The following is a 14,184-nucleotide window of genomic DNA, read 5'->3' on the forward strand; positions in this document are numbered from 1 at the left end:
GAAACCCACATCCCGTCTGATTGATTGGCCTCTTCCCAAGGCACACAGCCTGATGCTCAGCCCTCCAGCCTGCCCTGAGGTCTGAGCTTCCCTCACCAGCGGTCACTCACTGGACCCGGCTGGGAGCCAGGGGTAGCCGGGGAGGCCCGGGGCCACCACGGGGCAATGGTCGGTGTCTGATATATCGTTAAATTGTACCCTTCCAAGCACTAGCTCGGTGCTCTGCACACAGTAAGAGCTCAATAAATACAATTTACTGACTGACTCTGCCCATGTCCAGGCAGTCTGGAGCACAATAGTGGTTTCTGAAACTGTTGTAAGTTTCATGAAACTGGGTGAAGACTCACTAACAATAAAATAATAATAATAATAATGGTATTTGTTAAGCAATTACTATACACTGTTGTAGATACAAGGTTATCAGACTGGACGAGGTCCCTGCCCCACTTGGGGCTCACAGTCTTAATCCCCGTTTGACCGTGAGGGAACGGAGAAGTGAAGTGACTTGCTCAAGGTCACACAGCGGACAAGTGGAGGAGCCGTGATTAGAACCCAGGTCCCTCTGGCTCTTAGACCCATGTTCTATCCACTGTGCCATGCTGCTTCTCTGGGAAATTTCTGGGACTCCCCCCAAGCCCAGCCAAGCCTTTTGATGGGGCTAAACTGATCCGTGGCCCTTCACGTATTTACGCCACCTTCTATCAGCTTCTTGGCTGGACGTTAAAACTGCCCGGTGTTCCCTCTCCCTCCCTCCTGGCCCCCAAAACACATCTCACCACCTGCCACCCAGAAAGAACTGGAATTCCTAGGCCTTGAACTGGGCAGACCCAGGCCGGCCCTCCCACCGGTCCATCCGTCCAGATCTGACCCCGTGGATTTCTAGATAAAGCCGGGGCCCAAGGGGAAGCTGGAGTCGAATGGTCAGAGACTCCGGATGATGGGCCCCACCCGAGGAGCTCTGTCGGCCCCGTGTCCGGCAACAGGGGGAATGGACAATGAATAAATCATCATCCCACCCCTCAACCCCACCTTGCCCCCCAGCCCCCACCCGGCCCTGATGCTTTTGGATAAAGTCCTCAGACCCTCTGCCCGCTGTCAGGCTAATTTCCCCCATTTTTTTCGCTTGATTCGCTCTGTATGACCCGAGGTCGCGCCCGAGACCCCCGGCTCCCCCCGTCCCCCCGGGAAGATGCCGGATGGCCTCCTGGCGCGGCCGCCGACCCCACAGACAATAGCCGGGTGGGTCTGCGGCTGGTGGCCCCCCGGCAGCCTCCCCGTGCACCCAAGCGCAAAAGGGACTCATTAAGGGACTGTCCTTCCTTGGCTCCCAGACGGCCCGTAGGAGGGGTAGCCAACCCAGGCTGGTCGGGTGCCGGGGGCGGCCGACGGCCTGCCTCCCCCTTGACCCCAGTGGATGGTGCCCGGCCCGGGCGGCCACCTGCATCTCTGAACCGCCTCAGGGGACCGCAGTGGGAAATAGAGGGGGCGGGGGGCTTATGATAATAATGATGATATCCGTTAAGCGCTTACTATGTTCCGAGCACTGTTCCAAGAGCTGGGGTAGATACGAGCTAATCAGGTTGGACACAGTCCCTGTCCCCCTGGGGCTCACAGTCTTCATCCCCATTTTACAGATGAGGTGACCGATGCACAGAGAAGTGGCTTGCCCAAGGTCACAGAACAGGCAAATGGCGGAGTCAGGATTAGAACCCAAGTCTTTCTGACTCCTGGGCCCTTGTTCAAGCCAGTAGGCCAAGCTGCAGAGGTAGCCTGGCTTACTTAAATCAGGGAGCCCAGGGGCCCGGTTCAGGGTGGCTCTAGGTGCTGGCCCACTGTCCCCATCACTGTGGTCACTATGGTCACCATCACCATGGACACCCTCTTCCTGAGTGCCTGTAGGATGTCAGGTCACTGGGGAGTTTCCAGAAGGTGTCTGGACAAGGACAGTGAAGCACCAGGCCACAGTCCCCCTGCATACCTACGGGGCAATGGGAAGAGAGTTGGGTGGGATATGGGTGATATCTGCAGAGAGGTGGTAGCTGAAATCATGTGGGTGGATAAGTTCCTCGAAGGAGTGAGGTTAGAGGGAGAATAATAGTAATAATTATAGTGTTTGTTAAGCTCTTACTATGTTCCAGGCACTATACTAAGCACTGGGGTGGATACAAGCATAGCGAGTTGGATACAGTCCCTGTCCCACCTGGGTTCACAGGCTCAATCCCCATTTTACAGATGAGGGAACTGAGGCCCAGAGAAGTGAAGTGACTTGCACAAGGTCACACAGCAGACAAGTGGTAGAGAGGAGATTAGAACCCATGACCTTCTGACTCCCAGGCCTGTGCTCTATCCATGCTGAAGAGTAGGGGGTCTAAAACAGAGCCCGGTAGAAAGTCCTCAGTAAGGAAATGGGCAGTGGAAGAGCAGCCAGCAAACAAAATTCATTCAATAGTATTTACTGAGCGCTTATTATGTGCAGAGCACTGTACTAAGCGCTTGGAATGTGATTGGGAAGGAACATTCAGAGAAGGAGGAGAACCACCACAAACAGTGTGGCCTAATGGATACAGCAGGGGCCTGGGAGTCAGAGGGAATAACGGAAAGTGCAACAGTCAGAAGGACCTGGATTGTAATCCTGACTCTGCCATTTGTCTGCTCTGTGACCTTGGGCAAGTCATTTCACTTCTCTGGGCCTCAGTTACCTCATCTGTAAAATGGGGGTTAAGGCTGTGAGCCCCATGTGGGACAGGGACTGTATCCAACTCGCTATGCTTGTATCCACCCCAGTGCTTAGTATAGTGCCTGGAACATAGTAAGAGCTTAACAAATACTATAATTATTACTATTATTCTCCCTCTAACCTCACTCCTTCGAGGAACTTATCCACCCACATGATTTCAGCTACCACCTGCTGGGGACAGGGACTGAGTGATTGGCTTGTATCTACCCCAGCTCTTAAAACAGTGCCTGGCACATAGTAAGTGCTTACCAAATAGCATTAATAAATAATCAACCAGCGGTATTCACTGAGAGCTTACTCTGTGCAAGAGCACTGTACTAAGTGCTTTGGAGAATGCAATACAACAGAGGAGGTAGACACGTTTCCTGCTTTCAGTCTAAAAGGGACCGTAGTTTACAACCCACAGTCTAGTTATGTAATGATGCACTTTCTCTTATTCCCTCTGGGAAAACTAGGCTTTTTAGAAATTCATTCATTCATTCATTGTATTTACTGAGCGGTTGCCATACGCAGAGCACTGTACTGAACTCTTGGGAAAGTACAACACAACAATAAACAGTGACATTCCCTGTCCCCAACGAGCTCACAGTCTAGAGTGGTGGAGACAGACATCAATATATATAAATAAAATGACAGATATGTGTACATAAATGCCTTGGGGCTGGGGCAGAGGTGAGGGGGAAGAGCAAAGGGAGCAAGTCAGGGCGACGCAGAAGGGAGTGGGAGGTGAGGAAAAGTGGGACTTAATCTGGGAAGGCCTCTTGGAGGAGATCTGCCCGTTGTGGGCAGGGATTGTCTCTGATGCTGAATTGTACTTCCCAAGTGCTTAGGGCAGAGTCTCAATAAATACGATTGAAAGAATGAATGTGCCTTCAATAAGGCTGTGAAGAGGGGGAGAGTGGTTGTCAGTCGGATTAGAGGTGGGAGGGTGTTCCAGGACAGAGGCAGGACGTGGGGCAGGGGTCATCGGCGGCACAGGCGCGATGGAGGCCCGGGGAGGAGGTGAGCGGCGGCAGAGGAGCGGAGTGTGCGGGTCGCGATGGAGAAGGAGAGAAGGGAGGTGAGGTAGGAGGGGGCCGGGGGATGGACAGCTTGGAAGCCAATGGAGAGGAGTTTTTGTTTGATATGGGGGTGGATGGGCAACCAGTGGACTTTTTCAAGGAATTGGGTGACGTGCCCAGAAGGTCCCCATCCTTTAGCACCCTGTTTTCAGCATCCTCCCCTTAACACCCCGTTTTCAGGGAACCGATTCTTAATCGGTCGGTATGGGTGGGGTGTCAACGTGGCCTTCCTTCCGCCTCCAGATTGGGGTGGGGGGTGAGGGGTGGCCGGGAAGAAGGGGCGGTGAGGTTGCAGGGCCTGGCCTACTGGCAAGGGCACGGTTTGGGAGTTAGAGGACGTGGGCTCTAATCCCAGCTCTGGCGCTTGTCCGCTCTGTGACCTGGGGCAAGCCGCTTCACTTCTCTGTGCCTCAGTGACCTCATCTGTCAAATGGGGTTTAAGTCCGTGAGCCCCACGGGGGACGACCTGATAATCGTGTATCAACCCCAAGGGTTTAGAACGGTGCTTGGCACATAGTAAGCGCTCAACGAATACCCTAGTCATCCTAACCATCATCGACCCATCAGGACTCCCAGGAGGCGGTGGGGGTGCGTTACATTCATTCATTCGATAGTATTTATTGAGCGCTCACTAGGTGCAGAGCACTGTACTAAGCGCTTGGAATGGGCAATTTGGCAACAGATAGGGACAATCCCTGCCCAGTGACGGGCTCACGGTTACGGGATCGGTGTCGTTCCCTCCAGGGGTCCCACCGCCCCCAGTCCCCACGAGAGGAGATCTGCGGCAGCCTCCGTTTCTGAGGTTAACGAGGACGCCCCCACACCCCACTCCCAGGCCCGGCACCCCCAGCCAGAGGCCCGAGCAGGAGGAGGCCGCAGGAGGAGCCCGGATCAGGTAGGAGAAACCTCTCCTCTCTCTGCTCCGGGCTCTCCGGAGGCTTGTACATATTCCTAATTTAATGATTTCTAATCATTATTATTATTACCCATCCCAGCACTCGGTACAGTGCCTGACAACATAGTAAACGCTAAACAAATACCATACTAATATAACTATTATAATATAAAATTATATATAATAGTTATATTACTATAACTCTTAATAATATATAATAATATATTATGGTATTTGTATCCACCTCAGCGCTTAAAACAGGGCCTTGCAACAGAGTAATCGCTAAACAGATACCACAGTAATAGAATTATTATATATATAATTTTATTATTAAAAATATATAATAATATAATCTTATAAGTATTGATATCCTATCTTAGAATATATTAAGGTATTTGCATACACCTCAGCACTTAGTACAGTGCCTGGCAACATAGTTAGCGCTTTACAAATACCGTAATAATAATATATTACTATGTAATTATATAAAATTATAGTTTTTGTATAATATACATTTATTAAATCATATTCATTGAGTGCTTACTGTGCGCAGAGCACTGTACTAAGCGCTTGGAATGCATGGTTTGGCCACATGTATGAACAACATATGATATATTCATATATAAAGCTCAACATAGAGAAGCAGCGTGGCTCAGTGGAAAGAGCATGGGCTTTGGAGTCAGAGGTCATGGGTTCGAATCCCAGCTCTGCCACTTGTCAGCTGTGTGACTTTGGGCAAGTCACTTAACTTCTCGGTGCCTCAGTTACCTCATCTGTAAAATGGGGATGAAGACTGTGAGCCCCACGTGGGACAACCCGATTCCCCTGTGTCTACCCCAGCGCTTAGAACAGTGCTCAGCACGTAGTAAGCGCTTAACAAATACCGACATTATTATTAACATAGTAAGAATTTAACAAATACCGTAATAATTATTACAATATCATTATTGTATTTGTTAAGTGCTTACTATGTTGCCAGGCACTGTACTAGGCGCTGGGGTGGATAGAGGCAAATCGGGCCACGGTCCCTGTCCTTTGTGGGGCTCACATTCTCAAGCCCCATTTTGCAGACGAGGGAACTGAGGCACAGAGAAGTGAAGTGACTTACCCAAGATCACACAGCAGACAAGTGGCAGAGTCGGAATTAGAACCTATGACCTGCTGACTCCCAGGCAAGGGCTCTCCCTATTACACCACGCTTCTTCTAATGTCTCTCCCTCTAGACTGCAACTCGTTGTGGGCAGGGGCTGTGTCCGTTTATTGGTCTATTGGACTCTCTCAAGCATTTCGTACAGTGCTCTGCACACAGTAAGCGCTCAATAAATACGATCGAGTGTATGAATGAAAGGTCCGGAGGCTCCCAGAAGCCCTACCCTCAACAGGGTGGGTTGACAGGCCACGTTCGTTCATGTGACATAATAATAATAACGATAATTGTATTCGTTAAGCGTTTACTATGTAATAATAATGGTGACATTGGTTAAGCGCTTACTATGTGCAAAGCACTGTTCAAAGCGCTGGGGGGATAGAAGGTGATCAGGTTGTCCCACGTGGGGTTCACAGTTTTAATCCCCATTTTACAGATGAGGTCACTGAGGCCCAGAGACGTTAAGTCGCACAGCTGGCAGTAAGCCCGTCGAAGGGCAGGGACTGTTTCTATCTGTTACCGATTTCTCCATTCCAAGGGCTTAGTACAGTGCTCTGCACGTAGTAAGCGCTCAATAAATACTACTGAATGAATGAATGAAAGCGGCAGACCCGGAGTTAGAACCCAAGACCTCTGGCTCCCAACCCCGGGCTCTTTCCACTGAGCCACGCTGCTTCACTTGACATAATAGTAATAATAATAATAATGGTATTTATTAAGCGCTTACTGTGTGCCAAGCACTGTTCTAAGCGCTGGCCTAGCCCCCCCCATCCTTCCCTGACCCCCCGCCCCCTGGTCCATAGCCAGTCCTTCACCGCTGTCTCCATCCCCTGAACCCCAAGAAGTGGGGTGAGACCAAACCTGGGGCCAAAATTGGAACGAGGTCCCCCGAGCTCTCCCTTCTCCATCCTCTAGCTATTTCAGGTGCTCAAGGGCCTCGTCTCGCAGCGCTATCGCGCCCTGGAAAAGGAATTTGAGGAACTCGACTCCATGAATTCCAGGCGCCTCAGCCAGGAGACCATGTACTTCCTCTTAAAGCGGTGAGACACCCTCGCCGGAGGGGATGAGAGGGTTAATAATAATAATAATAATTACGGTACTCGTTAAGCGTTTACTACGTGCCCAGCAATGTTCTAAGCGCTGGGGTAGATACAAATCCCCTGTCTCAAATGGGGCTCATACTCCTAATCCCCATTTTACAGATGAGGGAACTGAGGCACAGACAAGTGAAGTGACTTGCCCAAGGTCACATAGCAGACGAGGGGTGAACCCAGGAGGAGAATCCAGGTCCTCTGACTCCCAGGCCCGTGCTCTATTCTCTAAGCCACCGGTGGAAAGAGCCTGGGCTTGGGAGTCAGAGGTCATGGGTTCGAATCCCGACCCTGCCACTGGTCAGCTGTGTGACTGCGGGCAAGTCACTTCACTTCTCTGTCCCTCAGTGACCTCATCTGGAAAATGGGGATTAAGACCGTGAGCCTCACGAGGGACAACCTGATGACCCTGTATCTACCCCAGCGCTTAGAAATGTGCTCCGCACATAATAATAATAATGATGTTGGTATCTGTTAAGCGCTTACTATGTGCCGAGCACTGTTCTAAGCGCTGGGGTAGATACAGGGGAATCAGATTGTCCCACGTGGGGCTCCCAGTCTTAATCCCCATTTTACAGATGAGGTAACTGAGGCCCAGAGAAGTTAAGTGACTTGCCCACAGTCACCCAGCTGACAAGTGGCAGAGCATAGTAAGTGCTTAACAAATACCAACGTCATTACTATTATTATCATTTCTGAGAAAATCCATCCCATCCCATCTCACGCCCAGGCTCGGCATCCACCCGGAAGTCTCCCGAGGGGAGATCCGCAGCCTGTGGGATACGCTGATAACGAACCAGGACAAGACTCTGGACTTCCTGGAGTTGGTGCGGCACTTCGGCTACTCCCCCAAGTCGGCCTGCTACCCTAATGCCAAGATCTGCCCCCCGAGGAGGGGGGACCACAACTTCAACTTGTGCTCCAAGAAGCTCAGCTGCGACTCGGACATCCTCGTGGACAGGGTTCGAACTCAGGTGAGCCCACCTCCGCTCCCCTCCTCCCCACAACCTACCGTCGCCCAAGGCGGCTGGGGCATCGGGGACATAGGATGGGGCGTCGGATGGAAAATATAGATTTTCAATCATTTATTCTTACTAATGCCCGTCTCCCCCGCTAGACTGTAAACTCCTTGCGGGCAGGGAACGTGTCTACCAACTCCGTTGGATGGTACTCTCAGTTTGACTCGGTGGAAAGAGCCCGGGCTTTGGAGTCAGCGGTCACGAGTTCGAATCCCAGCTCTGCCACCTGTCAGCTGGGTGATTGTGGGCCAGTCACTTCACTTCTCTGTGCCTCAGTTCCCTCATCTGTCAAATGGGGACGAAGACCGGGAGCCCCACGTGGGACAACCTGATTCCCCTGTGTCTCCCCCAGCGCTTAGAACAGTGCTCTGCACCTAGTAAGCGCTTAACAAATACCAACATTATTATTATTATTACTCTCCCAAGCACTTAGAACAGCGCTCTGCACACAGTTAGCGCTCAGTGAAAACTATTGATGAAGTCCATGTGACCCTTCTGAATCTCTGGGACCTGGAGAGGGTCTGAATATTAGCAAAACAGGTGGTGGAGTCTAGGGGGAGATACCTAGGAAGCAGCGTGGCTCAGTGGAAAGAGCACGGGCTTGGGAGTCAGAGGTCATGGGTTCGAATCCCGGCTCTGCCGCTCGTCAGCTGTGTGACTGTGGGCAAGTCACTTCACTTCTCTGGGCCTCAGTTCCCTCATCTGTAAAATGGGGGTGAAGACCGTGAGCCTCACGTGAGACAACCCGTTGACCCCGTATCTCCCCCAGCGCTTAGAACAGTGCTCTGTACGTAGTAAGCGCTTAACAAATACCAACATTATTATTATTATTAGATCATAACTTTCCCCCTCTTTGAAGCCCTTCTGAAAGCCCATCTCCTCCAGTAGGCCTTCCCTGATTAATCTCTCTTCTCCCCACCTTAGTGTTTTTGTAGTATTTGTTAAGCGCTTACTGTGTGCCAAGCACTGTATTAAGTAGCGGGGTAGATATAAGCTGATCAGGTAGGACCCAGTTGGTGTCCTACCTGGGACTCATAGTCTTCATCCCCATTTTACAGATGAGGAAACTGAGGCACAGAGAATTGCCACCACACAACAGCCACCTGGCAGAGCCGGGATTAGAACTCAAGTCCTATGACTCCCAGGCCCGTGCTCTTTCCACTAGACCGTGCTGCTTCCCCATTGCAATTAATGTATTCCCCATTTTCAACGGCTAATTACAATAACAATTACCGGGTTTGTTAAGCATTTGCTACGTATCAAACCCCGAACTAAATGCTGAGGTAGTTATAATTTAAGCAGATGAGAAACACTCCCTGACTCTCACAGTTCAGGAGGAAGGGAGGTATCTTATCCCCATTTTACAGATGAGGAAACTGAGGCACAGAAAATTAAAGTTATTTGACAGCTCCCACAGCAGGCAAGTGGCAGAGCTAGGATCAGAACCCAAGGTGCCCTGACTCCCAGACCCGCGATCTTCCCCAAAGGCCTCCCTGTTTATGTGAAAGTTCAAACCGATGTATTTGTGTCCCCACAAACACTTCCGTGTGTACTGCCTTACTTACACACGGATCCACTTTTCCTTCTTCATCTTCTCTGTCATTTATTTCGGTCCCCGTCTTCCCTCCTGACACTGTTAGCTCCTTGAAGGCAGGGATCCATGGCCTAGTGGATAGAGAAGGGGCCTGGGAGTCAGAAGGTCCTGGGTTCTAATCCCGGGTCTGCCCCTTGTCTGCTGTGTGACCTTGGGCAAGTCACTTCACTTCTCCGGGGCTCAGTTATCTCATCTGTAAAATGGGGATTGAAACCGTGAGCCCCATAGACTGTGAGCCCGTCATTGGGCAGGGATGGTCTCTATCTGTTGCCGAATTGTGCATTCCAAGCGCTTAGTCCGGTGCTCTGCACATAGTAAGCGCTCAACAAATAAGGAAGGAAGGAAGGAAGGAAGGAAGGAAGGAAGGAAGGAAGGAAGGAAGGAAGGAAGGAAGGAAGGAAGGAAGGAAGGAAGGAAGGAAGGAAGGAAGGAAGGAAGGAAGGAAGGAAGGAAGGAAGGAAGGAAGGAAGGTGGGACAGGGACTGTGCCCAATCCGATTTGCTTGTATCTACCCCAGCTCTTAGAACAGTGTCTGGAACATAGGAAACACTTTACAAATACCACATTTATTAAAAGAAGCAGCGTGGCTCAATGGAAAGAGCCCGGGCTTTGGAGTCAGAGGTCCTGGGTTCTAATCCCGCCTCCGCCACTTGTCAGCTGTGTGACTTTGGGCAAGTCACTTCACTCCTTTGGGCCTCAGTTACCTCATCTGTAAAATGGGGATGAAGACTGGGAGCCCCATGAGGGACAACCTGATCACCTTGTATCCCCCCAGCACCTAGAACAGTGCTTTGCACATAGTAAGCGCTTAACAAATACCAACATTATTATTACTATTATTATTGAATCTCAATCAGTGATTTTATTAAGCGCTTACTGGGTCAGAGCACTGTACTAAGTGTTTGGGAGAGTACAATATAACGAGAGTGGGTAGACGTGTTCCCTGCCCACAGGGAGCTGGCAGTCTCAAAGGAGAGCAGATGTTAATAGAAACAAATAAATTACAGATATGTGCATAAATGCTCTAGGGAAGAGGAAGGGGTCAAAAAGGGTGCAGAACCAAGTGCAAGAGCGATGCAGAAAGGAGTGGAGGGCTTATTTGGAGAAGGCCTCTTGGAGGAGACGAGCTTTTAATAAAGCTTTGAAGGTGGAGAGAGTGACCGTCTGTCCGACGTGAAGTGGGAGGGAGACCTCGACCAGAGGCAGGATGTAGGCAGGGGGTCAGTGGAGAGGCTCATTCATTCAATCGAGTGTGCAGAGCACTGTACTAAGCGCTTGGAATGTACAATTCGGCCACAGAAGATAAGCAAGATGGAAGTCCTGTGAGTAAATTGGTGTCGGAGGAAGAAAGCGTGTGGGCTTACCCGGGTTGCTGTCGTGTCTTGTTGGCTTTTCACCGGGACTTGAGCTTTTCATTCAATCATTAATCGTATTTGTTGAGCGCTTACTGTGTGCACAGCACTGTACTAAGTGCTCGGGAGAGTACGGTATAACCACAGACAGATTATCTGCCCACAGCGAGCTTACCGTCTAGAGGAAGCGGAAAAAACAGGAGAGCAATGCCTTTCTATAACCCCTTCTTCTCTTCTTCTTCCTCAGTGGGGGCAACATAGCAGACATCCCTCCAGTGTCATGACCACACAATGGCTGTGTCTCAATGGACCCACCAATGTGTCTGTGAAAGTGTGTGTCTGAATTACTATAATATTATAATAGCAGTGATTAAACACTGCCTATGTGCTAATCGCTGAGGTAGATGTCGACCCAGTCGCTGTCCCATAAGGGGTCAGTCGTATTTATTGAGTTCTTACTGTGCAGAACGCTGTACTAAGCCCTTGGGAGAGTACACTATAACAATAAGCACACACATTCCCCACTCACAGTGAGCTTGCATTCGGGGGAGGCGGGGAGAGGGTAGGCCTCACAGGCCCCTTTTACAGAGGAGGGAAATGAGGCACAGAGAGGTTAAGTAACTTGCCCCAGATCACACAGCAGGCCGGAGCCGAGACTAGAACCCGGGACCCCGGACTCCCAGAGGACGGTCTGAATGGCTCTGTGTTGTGTGTGTGCGTCGTGTGTGTGGGTCTCCTCGGCCCCTCCCCTGTTGGCTGACCATGTGTCCACCTACCCTCCCTCCATGGCTCCAGGTGGCCTACCGGGGGGAAGATCTCCAGAAGGAGTTTCAAGACCTGGACCCCCTGGGCACCGGCTCGGTCGGGAAGGAGGAGTTCCGCGCCATTCTGAGCGAGCTGTGCGCCGGCCTGAACGAACACGAGTGCGAGGCTCTGGGGAAGAAGTTCGAAACCCGCGGAGGCGGGAGGTGAGTGCGGGGGGCATCACAGCTCAGGCTTGGGTGAGGCTCCGACCCATCCATCGATCCATCAATCGATCGTACTTACCGTATGCAGAGCCCTGCACTAAGCGCTTGGGAGAGTAGCCATCAATCAGTGGTATTTACTGAACGCCTTCCATGTGCAGAGCTTCGCACTAAGCGTTTGGGAGCGTTTGAGACAATAGAGTTGAGCGACACGGTCCCTACTCATAAGGAGCTTACAGGCTCGTAGGGAGACAGGCACTGAAATAAATTTCAGCCAGAAGGGAGAAGTGGATAACTGCATGAGTTAGTGAACCCGTCGGGGAAGGCTTCCTGAAGGAGGTGAGGACTCAGGAGGGTTCAAAAAGGGGGAGAGCCAAGGGGCCTGAGAAACGGCATGTCTTAGTGGCAAAAGTCCGGGCTTGGGAGTCGGAGGACGTGAGTTCTAATCCCGGCTCTGCCACTTGTCTGCTGAGTGACCTCGGGCAAGCCTCTTTCATTTTTCTAGTCCTCAGTTGCCTCATCTGTAAAAATGGGGGTGAAGACTGATTACTTTGTATCTACCCCAGCACTTGGAACAGTGTTTGGTCTGTAGTAAGCGCTTAACAAATATCATAATTATTATCATTTTGGGGCAGGGGGGAGGCTGCTTCCACATCCAAATAATCGTCCGTCCCCTACCAGTGCAACACTGAGTTTCCTTTCTTCCCTCATTCAGGGTTTCGTACCTGGAATTCCTGCAGCCCTGCGCCCTGCGGAGAGAGATGTGGAAGGGGGGGCGCCACATGGCAGCCGCCATGCGGCCCCCCGTGCCCCGAGGGGCGAGGAAAGAGCATGACCCCGGGCTCCGGGAGGCGAAGGAAGAGCCATCTGCGGGAGAGGAGGATGTGAGGCTGGGCCCTGGGAATCTCTAGTTGAGAAACCAGGGGTGGGCCCAGCCAGCGTTCTCTCCTGCCTAAGGCCTCTGAGTGGTACTAACCACCCAGCCAGCCATCTGTCCAACCATCCACTTGCCCTCGTCCTCCACTACGGGTTGGATGGGGCACAATTCCCTGCCACTCCTAGGCCCAAGAGTCTGCCCACTCCAATTCCCTGTCCCCTCGGACACCCACACCCACCTTTCCATCCTCTCCCCCCGCCCCACAGCTCGGAGATGGGCGTTTTGGCCCAACTCCTCCTGTCGCTGTTCTCAACCCGGGTAGGGTGGGCTTTCTCGACCGAGAGCCTTCGCGGTTCTCCCATACTGGTCCAGGAATCCTGAAAGGGGAACCCCAGCTATCCTGGGCTGAGGGATCACGTCTCTGTAGAACCCTTGGGGAGCGGAGAGATGAGGATGTCGGATGGTCCGCACCGGATCGTCTGGGGAGAGTGAGGGATGGAGAGGGGAGAGTCAGGGAAGTTAGATGGTCTATGTTGGGTCACTGGGGGAGAGCCAGGGATGGAGAGGGGAGAGTCAGGGGTGTTGGATGGTCCATCCCCAGCCATGTGAGTGGGTGTCCAAGGGGGGGTCCCCCGCAGCCGTCGGAGAAAGAGTCCTGGGCTGGAAGGACCTAGGGACCTCCTAGTTTTGTGTTGAAACAGGACGGGGAAACCGGGCTATTCCTCGGGAGGGAGCAGGGCCGGTCTGGGACCCGTCTGCCTCGTGGACGGGCTTCGGGGCCCACCGCTCCTTCCTCCCCGCAGCTCCGCAGGGGCCGCCAGACCCTGTGCAAGGCGCTCCGGAACCTGGACGAGAACAACCGGGCCCACCTGTCTCTCCCGCAACTCCAGGCTGTGCTCCGGGCAGTGCTCCGGCTGTGCTCCGAGCAGTGCTCCCAGCGATGCTCCGGCTGCAGAGCCACGATGAAGAGGAGCCCCAGCTCCGGCCCAGCTTCGCTGGATCGCCGGGGCCCCTGACTCCCAAACCCCCCTATTCCATGGAGAGAAGCAGCGTCGCTTAGAGGAAAGATCACAGGTTTGGGACTCAAAGGTCATGGGTTCTAATCCCAACTCTGCCACTTGTCAACTGTGTGACTTTGGGCAAGTCACTTAACTTCTCTGTGCCTCAGTTCCCTCATCTGGAAAATGGGGATGAAGCCTGTGAGCCCCATGTGGGACAACCCGATTACCTTGTATGTACTTGGCACATAGTAAGCGCTTAAATATCATCATCATCATCATTATTATGGGGACATTTTCCCCTCCGGTTCCTCGCTGACGGGGACTTGGTGACACCAGGACCTCGTCCGGGATCCTGTCCGGGACCAGTCCTGCCGAAATCCTCCTTTCTCAGTCTGGAGAAAGAATAGCGGGCGGGGGCGAATAATAATAATGGTATTTGTTAAGC

The 14,184-nt window shown here is 52.0% G+C and overlaps 1 protein-coding gene across 1 annotated transcript in view; it reads left to right on the forward strand.

Annotated features, from left to right (window-relative positions):
• The window catches only part of LOC103166822 (EF-hand calcium-binding domain-containing protein 6-like), a 39,924-nt gene extending 26,111 nt beyond the window's left edge, over nt 1-13,813 (forward strand). Inside the window, exons 11-16 of the mRNA XM_029077165.2 lie at nt 4,543-4,693; nt 6,756-6,880; nt 7,662-7,905; nt 11,692-11,864; nt 12,577-12,745; nt 13,542-13,813. Of these exons, the coding sequence (XP_028932998.2) occupies nt 4,543-4,693; nt 6,756-6,880; nt 7,662-7,905; nt 11,692-11,864; nt 12,577-12,745; nt 13,542-13,754 (1,075 nt within the window). The 3' untranslated portion in view covers nt 13,755-13,813. The remainder of the gene's footprint in view (nt 1-4,542; nt 4,694-6,755; nt 6,881-7,661; nt 7,906-11,691; nt 11,865-12,576; nt 12,746-13,541) is intronic.
• The last annotated feature ends 371 nt before the right edge of the window (nt 13,814-14,184 follow it).

This window comes from Ornithorhynchus anatinus, chromosome 12 (genome assembly GCF_004115215.2).
Source record: "Ornithorhynchus anatinus isolate Pmale09 chromosome 12, mOrnAna1.pri.v4, whole genome shotgun sequence".
Classification (NCBI taxonomy): Eukaryota; Metazoa; Chordata; class Mammalia; order Monotremata; family Ornithorhynchidae; genus Ornithorhynchus; species Ornithorhynchus anatinus.